Here is a 17,923-nt window from a genome sequence, read left to right on the forward strand (position 1 = left end):
TGCAGTAAACACTATATGGCTGCTTACTTCTTTGTCTTCTCGTCTGCATTTCAGTGCAGTAACTATATCTTGGTAGGGCTGAGTAGGTATTGTCACAGTTTTTATCACTTTGGATGGTGGCGCAGGAGCCTTAAAAACTCCATCATCTTTTTGATTTGGTTCCTTTGAAGACAGCCTCACCTATTAATAAAGGTATTAAATTAGTTGTTCTAAATAAATATATAAAAATAGGAACATCTCATCTATCTGGCAAATTCAGCTTCCAAAAAAAGTAAATAAAGCTTTTCAAAAAGCGGGGAGCAGGGAGGCCTCTCAAAGGTCTTTAGAAATACTTTGAATTCCATGCACTAACAGGTAAGACATATGTATGTCTGCACACAGAAGAACCACTCAAGGATTCCTTCTGGTCTTTTTTAAACTTTTTATTTCACACAATTTGTCGTTTGTCTCTAGTACCATTAGAAAGACTAAAGAACCACAATTGCATGCAAATATAGCTTTCATAAGCAGAAAAGGACAGGACAGAAAAACTAGACAGAGTCAAAAGAATTTTAATAACACAAGAGTGTGAAGTAGTTTAGGGTAGAAACAAATAGCTATAACAGAAGCATGCTATATTACTACTAATAAGCAAAATGATTTCTTTATACTATCAAAAGGAGTCTAATCAGTTTAAGAAAACAGGGAACTGTACATTATACTTTAGAAAGACTTTACCCCCAAATTTCTTGTTGTTATAAAGAATTAATTTACTTGATAACTCCAGATGAGTGAAGCTTTACTGTTAACCTAGAAATCATGTATGATATTACTAGTCATTCTGGAGAAAGTAAGTTGCTAAGAATCTTTTTCCTAATGTTTTGGATTGAAAAGTATTACTGGAATACAGGAAGAGATTTGCCTCTGAAAAGCAAATTAAGCACTGAAAGCCACTTAGAAATACATACAGGATGTAATATACAATATAGCTCTTATACAAACATCAAATATGGACAATCTTGCTCTTAAACACTAAATACTATAAATTCCATGAAATGTGGGTCATGAGTAACAAGAGCCTTATTTTTTATGGCTTTCATTGTTTAACCTAGCAGCACTAGAATTTCTGCTATCTTACTGACAATCCTCAGTTTTCCAATGAATTAAACTGAAACGACTAAGTTTCAGTAAAGAAAGCCAAAATAAACCGTTAAATAGAAAAGTCAAAGATTTACAAATTATGAATTAAAAGAGTAATTGTTTAAATTACAGCTTATTAAAAAACACAAAATAAATAAGTACAGTTCACTTACTGTGACACTCTGAGGTTTTACTACTGGTGGCCCAGGCAGTTCTTCTGAATCTGGATGATTCCAATGTCTGGCATTATATACAGCTTTTGTGGGTGACTAGAGAAATGAGAGAAAGATCAACTGCTTCCATCCTTATAAAAGACTCTCAATAAACTAAAAATCATAAAGAATAATTTATATGCATAAACATGTCCTAGAAACAGCAGGATGGATACTATCTGGGAATAGTCCCACCATAGTTCCTATTCTCATGTCTATGGCAAATATAATCTCTGTAGTACTAGGTCACAAAATCAGTAACTACGCTCTGTGCAACTATGACTAACCAAGAAAAGATGGCACTTGAAAGAAAACTTAGGCCGGACACAGTGGCTCATGCCTGTAATCCTAGCACTTTGGGAGGCCAAGGCGGCTCACTTGAGGTCAGGAGTTTGAGACGAGCCTGGCCAACATAGTGAAACCCTGTCTCTACTAAAAATTTTAAAAACTAGCTGGGCGTGGTGGCAGGCGTCTGTAATCCCAGCTACTTGGGAGGCTGAGGCAGGAGAATCACCTGAACCCAGAGGCAGAGGATGCAGTGAGCTGAGACTGAGTCACTGCACTCCAGCCTGGGTGACAGAGTGAGATTCCGTCTCAAAAAAAAAAAAAAAAAAAAAAGTAAACCTCTTGCTAGGCTTACTGACTAAGTAATCAACACATTTAACTCAACATGGGCTGGGCATGCTGGCTCATGCCTGTAATTCCAACACTTTGGGAGAGTGAGGCAAGAGGATCACTTGAGCCCAGGAGTTCAACACTAACCTGGGTGACAAAGCAAGACCCCATCTCAAAAAAATTTTAAAAATAGTAATGATGATAATAATAATAGTTCAACGTGTTCTGTACTAAAAGGTTCTTCTTCCTACTACCAATTCATGCCTCACAACATTCCAACAATGAGAATCCAGCAGTTTATGACAGATAATGCACTCATTTAAAGCAAACCACTGCAGTCAGATGTGTGCCACCACTCAAGAGTTCTCAAATTTTATCAAGGTAAATATAATACATATATCACATATTCCAAGAAACAGTGGGATCCAAGAAAGTACCATGTAAAAACATACATGATTTCTGCAGCAAAATGTCACACTAAGCAGGACAAGGATGTAAAGTCCCTCACATCAATTCAGGTTATTGTGCTGCCCCATCAATTTACTTAAACTTATAGGGGAGGATTTTCAGTTTTAACACTGAATTTCAGAATTGAGAATAAATGACAGTAAACCTACAAAATCAAATCAAGTAAAAGAACAAAACCCTCACTTTCAAGAGAAAACTGCATAATTACAACGACTGACAAGATAGAAAGGTAACACCTCATTCTATCCTCTACAAATGTGATGTTAAATTATGTTTTGAACTTCAAAGAAATGGTTTGGTCAAATTAGAGATTTTCTCTTATGAAACTAATCTTATTTTCAGTACAACACAAAAATAAGAAGACAAGTAGAAAACCATACTTCAAGACCGTCAAAAAATCTACATTAAAAAACTTATCTCCCCTTCCTAGCTGCAATGAAGCAGCATAATTAGCATTAAGCATTAGTGTGAACTAATGGTAATATATAAAATATTATCTTTAATAAAGTAGAAAAACTCTCATTTGTATTCTGTATACAAACCCATCATTCTTATATGCCAGGTTTGCATAACATGATGATGCATTAGCAATCTGAAACAATTTATGCACTTATGCAATGACTTGATCTGGCTTCCTGAGACACAACACATAAAGTGGACTGAACATAGATTTTAAAACCTACCTCTCTATTCCTTCCATTCTTTTCAAAGACCAGCTATATAACTTGTGTGCTAGTTATGGATCCCTGATTTGAACTACCTTTAGTACCTCAAGCATAGTCAGAGTCCAGGCTTTGGTAACAACAGCCTTTTGGCAAGAACGAGTGCCTCAAAGCTCAAGCATTTTACTTCTTTTTAAAAAGCACTGACTGGGCTAGGCACAGTGGCTCATGCTGGTAATTGCAGCATGCCTCTAGGCCGAGGCAGGAAAATCACTTGAAGCCAGGAGTTCAAGACCAGCCTGGGCAAGAAAGCAAGACCCTGTTCTTCACAAGAAATTAAAGAAACAAAAAGAGAAATTATTTTTTAAAAAGCATCGACTACAGGTAATAACCTAGTTACCTAGTTCCACAGCCAACAAAATACTAGGGCGGCTCAAAGTTCTAAATTAAAACACTGTAAGAGTGCCTGAAAGAATATGTGCTTCTGGCTGTGGTGGCTCACACCTATAATCCCAGCACTTTGGGAGGCCGAGGCAGGTGGATTACCTGAGGTCAGGAGTTTGAGACCAGTCTGGCCAACAGGATGAAACCCCGTCTCTACTAAAAATACAAAAATCAGCCGGGTATGGTGGTAAGCGCCTGTAGTCCCAGCTACTCAGGAGGCTGAGGCAGGAAAATCGGTTGACCCCGGAAGGCAGAGGTTGCAGTGAGCCAAGATTGCACCACTGCACTCCAGCCTGGGCGACAAAGTGAGACTCTGTCTTTAAAAAGAAAAGAAAAGAAAAGAAAAAAGTGCTTTGTAAGTATTAAATATTATCAATAATTGTTATGTGATGATGTGCTGCTCAGTTTAAGTCTAACACATTCGTAAGAAAATAGAAATATATAGCCTAACTACCTAATAAAGAATATGATAAACAAATGGAATAACTGATGTGTCCATTCATCTCAAAAGTCCTTGAAACATAACAGCATACAGAATAACTGAATATTTATATTAAAAGGTCATATTAAAGGAACTATTGGTTATGCTGTTGAACAAGGCAATTCAGTAACACTATGTTTTAAAGCTTTTGATGTTTTACCATTTTAATACTAATAAGCAATCTAAAGGAAGTAGTCCCATCAGAACTTTTTCTTGACTTTTATTTCAAAGTCTTACAAGATTAATACAGAGTTTATTACGGGAGGAGGGATATTGCAGACACATCTTACTAACTAAAAATTAAAATAAGTAGTATCTGTGTATGGCTAACATACACACACAGCAGAGAGGGGAAGAAACAGGGAAAGACAGAAAAAGGAACACTGACTGAGCTCTTTACATCATTCCAAAACAGTACAATAATTCCACATGCTCCCAAGTGAATTGTGTATGTAAAGCACACAATAGCGGTATGTCACATGCTAATTTCACTTAATGAAAGTGATTGTGTGTGTACAAAATATGTAAATATATCATATAGCAATAAACTTTCCATGGAAAATCAAGTCACCCTTACCATTTAGCAACCTAGCTAAATGTTAACAGAGTCATTCTGATTGCACCACCAGGATTGTCTTTCATTTTCTTAATTTTATGCTTGTTTGAAAAGCAGATAAAGGGCCAGGCGCAGAGGCTCATGTCTGTAATCCCAGCATTTTGGGAGGCCAAGGCAGGTGGATCACCTGAGGTCAGTAGTTCGAGACCAGCCTGACCAACGTGGTGAAGCCCCATCTCTACTAAATACAAAAAATTAGCTGGGTGTGGTGGCAGGCACTGTAGTCCCAGCTACTTGGGAGGCTGAGGCAGGAGAATCGCTTGAACCCAGAAGGTGGAGGCTGCAGTGAGTCAGGATTGCTCCATTGCACTCCAGCCTGGGCAACAAAAAAGCAGATACAGGTCGGGCATAGTGGCTCACGCCTGTAATCCTAGCACTTTGGGAGGCCGAGGCAGACAGATCAGGAGTTTGAGGTCAGGAGTTTGAAACCAGCCAGGCCAACATGGTAAAACCCCGTCTCTACTAAAAATATTTTTTAAATTAGCCAGGTGTGGTGGTAGGTGCCTGTAATCCCCACTATTCAAGAGGCTAAGGAAGGAGAACTGCTTGAACCTGGGAGGCAGAGGTTGCTGTGAACTGACATTGTGCCATTGAACTCCACGCTGAGCAACAAGAGCAAAACTGTCTCAAAAAAAAAGAAAAGAAAGCAAAGCAAAGCAGATACAGCATATAAACCCGATTCCTAAACTTTTTTCTGTGTTAAAAAATATACATATTGTGGCTAGGCATGGTGGCTCTCGTCTATAATCCCAGCAAGTTGGGAGGCCAAGGGAGACAGATGTCTTAAGCCCAGGAGTTTGAGACAGCCTGTGCAACACGATGAAACTCAGTCTCTACAAAAAAGACAAAAATTAGCTGGGCATGACGGCACATGCCTGTGGTCCCAGCTACTCAAGAGGTTGAGGTGGGAGGATCACCTCCTGAGTCCAGGAAGTGGAGGCCGCAGTGAGCCAAGATCACACACTGCATCCAGCCTGGGTGACAGAGTGAGATCTCGTCTTCAAAAAAAAAAAAAAGGGGGGGGGGGGGGGGGATTCTGTTTGCTAGGTAAATTAATGAGAAAAATACTTAGAACAAAATAAGCAAAAATTTCATAATAATAACCTAACATTCTAAATATTCAGATTCATTTTATCATATTTCCATACTAGTAGTAATCTTAAATATTATTCTTTTATATTCAGTGCTCCAAGGGCATAAGAAAGAAAAACCTCAAATGTGACATTCCATTAAAGCGAAGGAAAAAATATTCCAGTGACAAACTGATGGGGCATTTCTCCATGAGAGATAATATAGCTTCTATAAAAACAATGGACAAAAATGGGTTTTTACAGTAACACCACAAAGGCTGCTGTTAACCGACTGGATCACTGAATCACAACTATAAATCAGAGGAAAAGGCCAGGTATGGTGGCTCATGTCTGTAATCCCAGCACTTTGGGAGGCTGAGGTGGGCAGATCACTTGAGGTCTGGAGACCAGCCTGCCCAACGTGGTTAAACTCCATCTCTACTAAAAATACAAAAAAATTAGCTAGGTGTGGTGGCACTCATCTGTAATCCCAGCTACTCCAGGAGGCTAAGGAAGGAGAATCACTTGAGTCTTGGGAGATGGAGGTTGCAGTGAGCCAAGACTGTACCACTGCACTCCAGTCTGGATGACAGAGTTACACTCCATTTCAAAAAAAAAAGTCACAACATTATGTTATCCCCTACTCACTGGGCTGTCTCATAAAAAGGAGGAAAAAAAGGAATGGGTTTTGTTTTGTTTTTGAGACAAAGTTTCGCTCTTGTTGCCCAGGCTGGAGTGCAATGGTGCAACCTCGGCTCACTGCGACCTCCGCCTCGAGGGTTCAAATGATTCTCCCGCCTCAGCCTCCCAAGTAGCTGGGATTACAAGTGCCCGCCACCACACCTGGCTAATTTTTGTATTTTTAGTAGAGATGGGGTTTCGCCATGTTGGCCAGGCTGGTCTGGAACTCCTGACCTCAGGTGATCCACCCGCCTCAGTCTCCCAAGTGCTGGGATTACCGGCGTGAGCCACCACGCCTGGCCAAAAAAAGGAATGTTTTTAAGCCATAAATACTTTATAAACAACAAGAGCAAATTTATTTATACGTTTCAAAAACTATGTGCTATATGAAGACAAAAATAGTAAACTGATCAGAATTCACCCAGACTTACCCACCCAAGGATATCACCAGTAATTCAATCAATCAGCATGAAGTACAACTAAATGAACTCTGAAGAAGTACTGCAATGCATAACTGTGTGTGTATGTATGCACAGTACTTTACTGGTAATTCAAAAGGGGGAAGTAGAAAAAACAATTTGGATCTGGATTGTCAAAAATGTCTTTAAAGGATTTGTATAAAAGACAATTGGAATCAGAAGCAGGAAGAAGAAAAGTCTTAAAAAGAATCTTTCAGCTCTTTACAACTTCCTTTTAAGCATAATCATACACAAAAAACGTAACACATGTTAAATATTCAGAGTATTGAATTATTTGAAGGAAGACTACAGAAACTCCTAAATTAAAACCAACAGTGTCTATACTATCAAGAACTAGAAATTGTAATATTCAATATGAAACACTGTGTAGAAATCTAATCCACAGCTAATAGGGAGAAATAAAACTGCAAAGTCTTTCTTCTTTGCCTGAATCAATTGCGTACTACAGGTAGTAATGACTTTTAAAAAGACAGCTGCCATTTTTATGAAGAAATTGTCAATTCCTGTCTTCATGAAGAACGATGCACACCACTACTGTGAGTATAACTTCAAAGCGTAATTGGTAGCCACGGTTTTATTAAAAGTAGGTAACTGTCACTTCAGAATATCACCAGGAAATAGCATAACTTGGTCGTAAGTTCTAAAAAGTTCTTGCAAAAAAACATAAAATGCAGTAGTTGGCATTTTGTGAGTACATAACTTAGCCTATAATTCAACAATTAAAAACTAAGACACTAGTATGAGAGCCATGACCACAATCAGCTAAAATAACAGTTCTCACAACTAAAAATACCATTAAATATTGTTGACAAGTTGTATTAGAAAGATGATTATCAAATTTAGAAATAAAAAAACAGAAGCTATAAATATCTTGAGACAACAACACCTGTGATTCGAGAATATCCATTCTCCCCTTCATTTTCCTTTAAGAACATTTAGCTGCACACATGCTCACATAGATTTCTCAACATCTTGATGCTTGCATGGGCATGTGACTAAGCTCATGTCAATGAAGTGTGAAGAGAAGTGAGGTACACCTTCTGGGGTCCTGGCTTCTAGGGATGGCTCACTGCCCCTCCCCTTCTAGTTCCTCCTTCTATCTTAATCAACAGTCTAGAAAAGGTAGAACATCACCACACAAGGGAAGCCTGAGTCCCCTACACTGCAACAATTTGAAAATTGTCCAGAGATAAACAACCAGAGACTGGTAAGCCAGAGAAAAATAAGCTATCTATTAAAAACTAATTTCTGATTTCTTTTACAACATCTGAACCAAATCCTAAGAGCCACCTTTGAACAACAGTAAATTGAGATTAGAAACAAATAATAACAGGACATGCTGAAAATAAAAAATTTTGCCAATACTGGATGTGGGTAAACTACGCACATACAACATCAAAAAGAAACATTGTAAAAGATACAGTCAACATGTAAGGAGGAAGACAGAAACTAAAGAAAAAAATAAAATCTAAAACCAACTTTTTAGAATTATAAAAATATATACTGAGGAAGATCTATATGAACTGATACAGAGTGATTTCCAAGAAATATTACTAAATTTTAAAGGAGAGACAGTGCAAAACAGCACATATAGATGCTACTTTTTATGTAAGAAAAAAAAAATTTTTTTTTTGAGATGGAGTTTTGCTCTTGTTGCCCAGGCTGGAGTACAATGGTGCGATCTTGGCTCGCTGCAAACTTCACCTCCCGGATTCATGCGATTCTCCCGCCTCAGCCTCCCGAGTAGCTGGGATTACAGGCAAGTACTACCACGCCCAGCTAATTTTGTATTTTCAGTAGAGACGGGGTTTCTCCTTGTTGGTCAGGCTGGTCTCGAACTCCTGATCTCAGGTATCTGCCCGCTTCGGCCTCCCAAAGTGCTGGGATTACAGGCATGAGGCACTGTGCCCAGCTGAAAAATTTTAGTCTGTTTATTTTTATATAAAAAAGAAACACAGAAAAGAAAAAGCAGAAAACAATAAAATTGGTTCCCTACAAGGGTGGGTGACAGACTGGAACAGATCTCAGATGAAGTGACCTCATTAAACTTACCTTTTTATATAGTTTTGACTTTTATAATGATGTACATATTTTAAAAAAAGAAAAAAAACAGTAAGAATGGAAACAGAAAACCCCAACACTTAAAGCAAACCAGAACAAAGAAACCTACTCATATTTCACATGGACAGCAAATACTGTGAAGAGAAGCCAGACAAACAACCCAAAGCACTGACCAACCAAGAGGCAGGCAGGCAGAAATAATCCCAAGTAATTTGTGAACATATTATTTGACTTTATACCCTCAATCTTTGGCAGGATGGAGTAGGGTAAGTGCAGAATTGCCAAACAATTCCTGAAAATTTTTGTAAATTTACTTATTGTAGTGGAATGGGCAAAGCAATTCCGTACCTATTTAGATATATTACAGGTTGAGTAAATGTGTTGCTGTTGTTCACTGTAAAAAAGACATAAGGCCAGAAAGAACCCTGGGCTCTCACTGTGAAAAAGACAGAAGACAAGAAATAATCCTGTGAGGATACGCTGATACTGAAGGTATCAGTGTGAATTCATAATTTCTAGATAGATAACTTATGTGCATAGGCATGAATCCACATATATATGTGAAGGTATTATTTGTATGTGAATGTATGTGAATATATATAGATGTATGTAACATATGTATATGTGCATGTTTCCTATGCCTGTTTGCTAAAAGGGTCAAGTAGCAAAGGACACACCTAGGGCCCATTATCATAATCTCTAATACCATTCTCCACTAAAGAGAATCATTACACCTCAGAGAATGGACTTGATCCCAAGGCTACAGCTGACCAGGTATAAGATGAACCTGGAACACTGCATTACACCTGGAAGAAAGAAGTTTTCATAGAATGATGGGGACATGGCAGAGGAACCAAACAGCCAGCTTGATGAGGCTCTACTAGCCAAATTAGGACATATTTAGGCCCCGAATAATTAAGTACAGTAACAGATTATAAACCATTGGGGAAAAAGTAGGGATTCACTAAAGAAGTCAAATTCATAGGAATGAAGAGTAGAAAGGTGGCTGCCAGGGGCTGGCAGGTAGGGGAAATGGGATTTTGGTCAAAGGGTAGAAACTTCCCATTATAAAATGATTAGGTTCTGGAGATCTGACTTATAGCATGGTGACTACAGTTAATAATAATGTACTTTATAGAGTCGTGTACCACATAACAAGGTTTCGGTCAATTACAAACTGCATATATAACGGTCCCATAAGATTTTAATGGAGCTGAAAAATTCCTAATGCTTAGTGACATCTTAGCACAATGTATTAGGTGAGTATTTGTGGTGATGCTTTCATCAACAAACCTACTGCGCTGCCAGTCCTATAAGAGTATGGAACATACAGGCCAGGTGTGGTGGCTCACACCTGTAATCCTAGCACTTCAGGCGGCCAAGGTGGGTGAATCACCTGAGGATGGGAGTTCGAGACCAGCCTGACCAACATGGAAAAACCCCGCCTCTACTAAAAATACAAAATTGGCCAGGCGTGGAGGTGTATGCCTGTAATCCCAGCTACTCAGAAGGCTGAGGCAGGAGAATCGCTTGAACCTGGGAGACAAAGGTTGTGGTGAGCCGAGACCACACCATTGCACTCCAGCCCGGGCAACAAGAGCAAAAACTCCCATCTCATTAAAAAAAAAAAAAAAAAAGTATAGCACAATTAGATACAGTAAGTAACACCTGACAATGAATGACTATTAACAATAACATAGGTACTGGTTTATGTATTTACGATACTTTTAACCATTTTAGAGTATTATCTGTCTACTTGTAAAACAAAAAAAAGTTCACTGTAAAACCGCTTCAGACAGCTCCTTCAAGAGTTATTCCAGAAGGGTGGCATCATAGGAGATGACAGCTCCACGTATGTTAGTACCCCTTGAAGAACTTCCAGTGGGACAAGATGTGGAGGTGGAAGACTGTTAGAATGATGACCTTCACTCTGGATAGGCCTAGGCTAGTGTATCTTACTTTTAAACAAAAAATGTTTTTTTGGTTTTTTTTTTTTTTTGAGGCAGTCTCGCTTTGTTGTCCAGGTTGGAGTACAATGGTGTGATCTCGGCTCCCGCCACCATGCTTGGCTAATTGTATTTTTAGTAGGGATGGGGATTCACTATGTTGGCCAGACTGGTCTCAAACTCCTGACCTCAGGTGACCCAAGTGCCTCAACCTCCCCCAAGTGCTGGGATTACAGGCGTGAGCCACCGCACCCAGGCAACAAAAAAACTTTTAGAGTAAAATTAAAAATAATTTTAAAAATAGAAAAAAGTTTACGGAATAAAGATATAAAGAATGAAAATATTTTTGTACAGTAGTACAGTGTGTTTGTTTTAAGCTAAGTGTTACTAACAATAGCCAGAAAGTTTTAAACAAATTAAAACATTTATAATGTTAAAAAGTTACAGTAAGCTGGCTGGCCACAGTGGCTCACATCTGTAATCCCAGCACTTTGGAAGGCCAAGTGGGTAGTAGGATCGCTTGAGCCCAGGAGTTCAAGACCAGCCTGGACATGGCGAAACCCCACCTCTACAAAAAATACAAACTCAGCAGGGTGTGGTAGTGTCCACCTGTAGTCCCAGCTACTAGGGAGGCTGAGGTGGGAGGGTCAATTGAGCCTAGGAGGTCAAGGCTGCAATGAACAGTGTTCACACCACTGCACTCCAACCTAGGTGATAGGAGATTGTCTCAAAACAAAAAGCAAAAAGAACAAAACAAGCCATTACAGTAAGCTAAGGTTAATTTATCACTGAAGAAACTATTATAACTTTAGTGCAGCATATATGTACAGTGTTTAAAAGGCTACAGTAGTGTCCTTAGCTTTCACATTTACTCACTGACTCCCCAAAGAAACTTGCAATCCTGCAAGCTCCATTCATGGTTAAGTGTCCTATATAGGTGTGCCATTTTTATATCTATTTTTACTATACCTTTTCTATGTTTAGATACACAAATACCATTGTATTACAATTGCCTACAATAGTCAGTACAGCAACATGTCAGGAGCAACAGGCTACACCATAAAGCCTAGGTGTGTGGTAAGCTCTCCCATCTAGCTTTGTCTAAGTACATTCTGTTTGCACAATGAAATCGCCTAATGATGCATATCTCAGAACGTATCCCTGTCATTAAGTAATGCGTGACTGCAGTACAAAATGGAAAAACAAATGAAATTCCAAACCATAAACACCCTCACACACACACAGGCATACGCGCGCACGCGCCGCGCGCGCTCTCTCTCTCCCCGCCCCCCGTCCCTCCCATCTCCCCCCTACCCATCCTCCTAACCCCTACCTCAATCCTTCCCATCTTTAACTATCAAATGGATGTCAGTGCTTTCCAGCTCTTGATAACCCCTGGCCACATTTTCTCACTTCAAGCCTCATTTCCTGGGAAATAATAGTAAAATACTTTGAACTTTCAAACTTTAAAGGCATCTATACTAAAGAAAATACGATTAGGCAGGGCGCAGTACCTCACACCTATAATCCCATTACTTTGGGAGGCCGAAGGAGGCAGGTCACTTGAGATCAGGAGTTCAAGACCAACATGGTAAAACCCCATCTCTACTAAAAATACAAAAATTAGCCCTAGGACGTGGTGGCATCCGCCTGTAGTCCCAGCAACTCAGGAGGCTGAGGCAGTTGCATCACCTGAACCCAAGAAGCAGTGAGCCAAGATTGCACCACTGCACTCCAGCCTAGGCAACAGAGCAAGACTCTGCATCCAAAGAAGAAAAAAAAAAGATTAACTGCACTTTCATACCTTATTAAAATCCTTCCAGAATAAAGTATTAAAGGAAAAAAAGCACAAGAATTGGATCAGAGAGAGAAAATAATTTACATTTTCCTAAGCCTTTTTAACTTTTGTCTTTTTTTTTTTTTTTTTTTTTGAGACGGAGTATCGCTCTGCCACCCAGGCTAGAGTGCAGTGGTGCGATCTCGGCTCACTGCCAGCTCCACCTCCCGGGTTCACGCCATTCTTCTGCCTCAGCCTCCCAAGTAGCTGGGACTACAGGCGCCCACCACCACGTCCGGCTAGTATTTTGTATTTTTTTTTAGTAGAGACGGAGTTTCACCGTGTTAGCCAGGATGGTCTCATCTCCTGACCTCATGATCCGCCAACCTCGGCCTCCCAAAGTGCTGGGATTAAAGGCGTGAGCCACTGCACCCAGCCTACTTACATAGATCAATGATTTTAATTATCTGGTTTATTATTTAAGTTAAATACTACCTATATAAAAGGAAGAAATAATGCTTCTGGTTTGGAACAAACACACTAAGGAAATACTAAGACTGCTCAAAATTCCAGCAGGAAAAAACAATTCTGCCTTTTTAAGATACTCTTCTTATTCCTTTTTGTATCCCTAGCACAGTGAAAGTCATGTAGTAAATACTAAATAAAAACAATGATGAAAAAAAGCCAACTAAAACCGATTCCCTCTCTTCCATACTCAGGCCCAGCCAGAACCTGCTTAGCTTCAACAACTCTTTGGATCACCCACCCTGGAGCTGTAAATGAATAGCAGCTGCTATTAACTTCCACACTTCTGCCAGTTTCCCTCATCACCAATCCAATTGCTACAGTCACTCTTTTTTTCAGGCTTCATATCAATTAATACAGGTTTCTAGTACTTGAGAATATAGTGGATCTCACAATACCACATGATGACTGGATCTCAAGATGGTCAGTGAGTTCCTATACATAGAACAAAGGTAACACTGGGTAAAACTGTTCTGACAGAAAAATATGCTATTTCATGAGAGTGGGTTCTAACTGCTAAAGGAAGATACTGTGTGGAAGGAACATTTGTTCTTGGGTGAGATGTGGGAGTACTTGTCCTTTAGAGTCTCTTCAATTGTAAGATTTTGCTACTTAAGTTGACAACCTGTATAAACTCATTTTATAAAACAAAAAAATGAAGTTTATCAAAGTATACAGCTATATCCAACTTTAAAACTGCAGGTTTATGTAATTGTAAAATTCTAAAACAACTAAATATGTAACCATGATTTATACTATAAATTTTAATTGCCCAGAAGCCCACTATCCAGTGTCATAATGAAGGACAGATGGGAAGAAAAAATTAAGTCCAGAATGTTCCTTAAAGAGTTAGACAAAAGATAGTGCCAGAAGGGCCTAGCTTTAAACCACAGGGGAATGATGAAAGTAAAGGTACAGGCTGGGCGTGACGGCTTATGCCTATAATCCCAACACTTTGGGAGGCCGAGACCAGCAGATGGCTACACTCAGAAGCCCGAGACTAGCCTGGGAAAAACGGTGAAATCCCATCTCTACAAAAAATACAAAAAAGTTAGCTGGACACAGTGGCGTGCGCCTGTAGTCCCAGTTACCCAAGAGGCTGAAGCAGGAGGATCACTTGAGCCCAGGAAGTCGAGGCTGCAGTGATACAGCATGATCATTGCATTGATGACAACATTGCACTTCAGCCTGAGCAACAGGAGTGAAACCCTGTCTCAACAACAACAAAAAAGAACGTAAAGGTATAAATATTTGAGAATTGAAACTGAGATTGATGTTATGGTTAGTTTCATCAATGACCCAGCAGCAAGCAGTCTTAACTGCAAAACAAGATGGCCAACATCCCAGGTAAAACACAACCAACCCCACAAGCACTGAAAACCTGTATAGTCAGACTGACTATACAGACAATGAATGCTTACAAGCAGGGATAACATGCAGCAGCTAAATGAAAAGGTAGAAATCAAACCACAAGCAGGGCAAGCAGAAGAAATAATCTAAGTATATCAGCACACATATGACAGCTACAAATAATGGCATGTAGGGAAGCTACAGCCAGAAATCAGAAACTGGATGACATTTCATGAACGAAAGCACCATGAACTGCTCAATGATCAAACCCTTACCTAGAAACAATAGGTACTTAAATCCAGGTATGTTTCAACCCAATCTATCAAATCCTATCTTTCCTTTTCTAACCAGCAAGTGACAACTTTTCTGAATCATTGTCTCAACTATGTTCTTACTACAAGTTTTCTTCTTCACTCTCCTCATCTTCTTTCTGAGGCATGTATTCCTACAGTCAGCCCTCAATCTTGATATTAACAACTCCTCTATATTCCTGGAGAGATTCCTGGGAGATGAAAATTCTCCCAGGAATATAGAGGAATTTTCGTCTGGGAGACAAAAATTCCCAGAATTTTCTTCCTGGGAAGAAAATTCTCATAGACGAGTATGCTTAAGAGTTAATGCTTTCTAACACAGGGTAGAGGGGTAGGTAGAGGGAAGGGGGACCTCTTGGCCAGACTATGTCAGCAGAACTAAGGTGAGGAAGATGGCCGGCATAGTCAAGAAACTGGTTACATACATGAGGATTGTAAAAATAAGAACACGTGGAGGATAATGGAAACCAGATTTCTCTTGGTGAAGGGAATTAAAATACGGAAAATGAGAAGTCTAGAATAAAACGTGGTATCGGAAATATTAGTATGAACTCATGGTTCTAAACATACATAGAATGACCATGCAATAGGCATGTGTCTGTATATGAAAGAGTATATGCATATTTTTACATGTTTCCTAGCTGTCTACTCAAAGAGAGCCTAGAAGCAATGACACTTCAGAAGAAATAACCATACCTAGTGAACAAATATTTACTTCTAAATACCATTCTCCATGAACTGCAAACAGGAATCCTTGAAGAAATGGCTGACTCCAGGACTGGGAAAGTATAGGATGAGCCTGGAACATCTTAGAATGTCAGTAAGGTGCTTGCTTCAGCAACACATATACAAAAACTGGAACGATACCAAGAAGATTAGCATGACCCCTGCACAAGGATGACACACAAATTCATGAAGCGTTAAAATTAAAGAAAACAGAATGTCAGTAAGTAAGGAAATGCAAAATAGTGGGACACATCAAAGTCAGCTTGAAGGAACATCCACCAACCAAATCTAAGAAGATCAAACTAATGACAGAAGTATGATTTAAATAAATACAGTAACAAATGACTGAATAAAGTAGAAATCCATGTTCATACTGTAATAATTGAATACATACAAAAATACATGCATACATTCTAACCTACATGGAGGGGAAGAAAATATCTACCTTACACTAGAAGGCCAAATACTAATAACTGCAGAACAAATACTATAATTAGGAAATCACATTTGGCAAGCAATGTTGTAAAAACTGACTCAGGCAAGAATCAATGCTAAAACTAGTGGGTGAAAGTCTAATGAGGAAAGGTGACAAACCTGATAAATACCATCTTAACCAAGTGATCAGTTAACATCAATAGTAATGGTACAAACTGACATTAAGTACTACCTGATGTGATGCAGCAAGAAAATGGCATCTCCTACTGCCATCAAAACTGTCTAACCTGAGTCTAATCATGAGAAGGCATCAAACATTCGACAAAATAACTGGCCTTAACTCCCCCAAAGATGTAAAAACCATGAAAAGACCAGGAAACACAGATCCCATGGCCGACTGAAGGAGAGTAGAGACTTGTGACAATTAAATTTAACATCTGATTCTGGATTAGATCATGGGTTCTTTGTTGAGGAGATGTGGGGATGTGGTTTAGTTGTTTTGCTATGAAGAACATTACTGGGACAATTGCTGAAATTTGAATGGGATCTGTGGATTAGACAATGGATTACCTCAATGTTAACTCTGGTTTGATGGGTATTCTGTGGCAGTACAGTAAAGTGCTTTTGTTTTTAGAAAGTACAAACTAGGTATTTAGGACTAAGGGGCATCACATCTGAAATTACTATCAAGTCACAAACACATATACATCATACATATACATCACAAATACATATACATCAATGGGAGGAGGACGCACTTCACTCCCCAGGAAACATTTGGCAATGTCTAAAGACATCTTGGGTTGTAACAACTAGGCAAGAGGGGGATGCTACTGACAACGAGTGGATAGAGGCCAGGGATGTTGCTGAATATCCTCCAATGTACAGGGCCAGCCTCGAAACCAGGAATTATTCAGTACAAAATATCAATAGTGCTTAGGCTGAAAAAGTGTGATAGAGCAGGAGGAAAACTCTTGCCACTACAAGTCATAGACTACCTCTTTACCACCTGGAAATGGGGCCACTGGTATTCTTAAATCTAATCAGATTAGAGAGCCAGAAAATCCAGATATTCCCACTGGCCTACCAACTACACAAGGGTGTTTCTATCATAATAGAGAATGGGCCAGGCACACTGGCTCATGCCTGTAATTCCAGCACTTTAGGAGGCCAAAGAGAGCGGATCACTTGAGCCCAGAAGTTCAAGACCAGCCTGGGCAACATGAGACCCCATCTGTACAAAAAATACATAAATTAGCAAATGTGGTGTCACATGCCTGTAGTCACAGCTACAGGCACTAGCTACCCTCCAAAGGCTGAGGTTTGCAACCATGAGCCATGATCATGCCACTGCACTCCAGCCTAGGCAACAAAGCAAGACCATGTCTCAAAAAACAACAACAACAAAAAGAAAACAGACTGGAATGACTGCTGAGAACATTTCCTATACCCACCTATCTCGTCCTTTTTTTTCTCCCGGTACATGTGAGGTAACTTATGTAAAACTTCCCTGGAGAACTGAGCTTTCCATAAATCCTAATTTCTCATACATAAACAAATCTGTGGTATTTACTTAAGTAAGGCTCTTCTGGGAATAAAACGTCAGGGCTACATCTAAGATCTTGCTCCTGTTAAGTCATGAAATCAACTGCAGTTGGCTCCTAAAAGCTGTGTTTATTCTAGTTTTGTTTGTAAGTAGGTTATGTGAGTTAATTCATTTATATTATGTCTTTTAAATTAGAAAATATTGTTTATGATGTCCTTTCAGATTTTACCTGTAGTTCACACTTCAAAATAATCACCCAGTAGTATCTTATTCTAGCACTGTCTAAATCTGAGCATCATCTGGTGGAATCTTAAACTTCAGTAGGAAACCATGAGTTAATACATTTTCCACTCAAATATTAATTTCAGAAGGAAACAAACCAATATTCTTAATAGGGCT

The 17,923-nt window shown here is 39.2% G+C and overlaps 1 protein-coding gene and 1 non-coding gene across 5 annotated transcripts in view; one reads left to right on the forward strand and one right to left on the reverse strand.

Moving 5' to 3' along the window:
* The window catches only part of WAPL (WAPL cohesin release factor), an 87,178-nt gene that overhangs the window by 35,537 nt on the left and 33,718 nt on the right, over positions 1-17,923 (reverse strand). For 3 of the 4 annotated variants that reach the window (XM_023226044.1, XM_023226042.1, XM_023226043.1), the window contains exons 5-6: positions 1,293-1,388; positions 28-180 (exon numbers count right to left, since the gene is read on the reverse strand). In XM_023226044.1, coding sequence (XP_023081812.1) covers positions 28-180; positions 1,293-1,388 — 249 coding nt within the window. The remainder of the gene's footprint in view (positions 1-27; positions 181-1,292; positions 1,389-17,923) is intronic. The other variant, XM_023226045.1, reaches the window with a different exon arrangement.
* Positions 15,643-15,749, forward strand: LOC111552010. The gene has a single exon (XR_002734527.1). It is a non-coding gene; the product is annotated as a U6 spliceosomal RNA (small nuclear RNA).

Source organism: Piliocolobus tephrosceles, chromosome 9 (genome assembly GCF_002776525.5).
Source record: "Piliocolobus tephrosceles isolate RC106 chromosome 9, ASM277652v3, whole genome shotgun sequence".
In the NCBI taxonomy this organism is placed as follows: Eukaryota; Metazoa; Chordata; class Mammalia; order Primates; family Cercopithecidae; genus Piliocolobus; species Piliocolobus tephrosceles.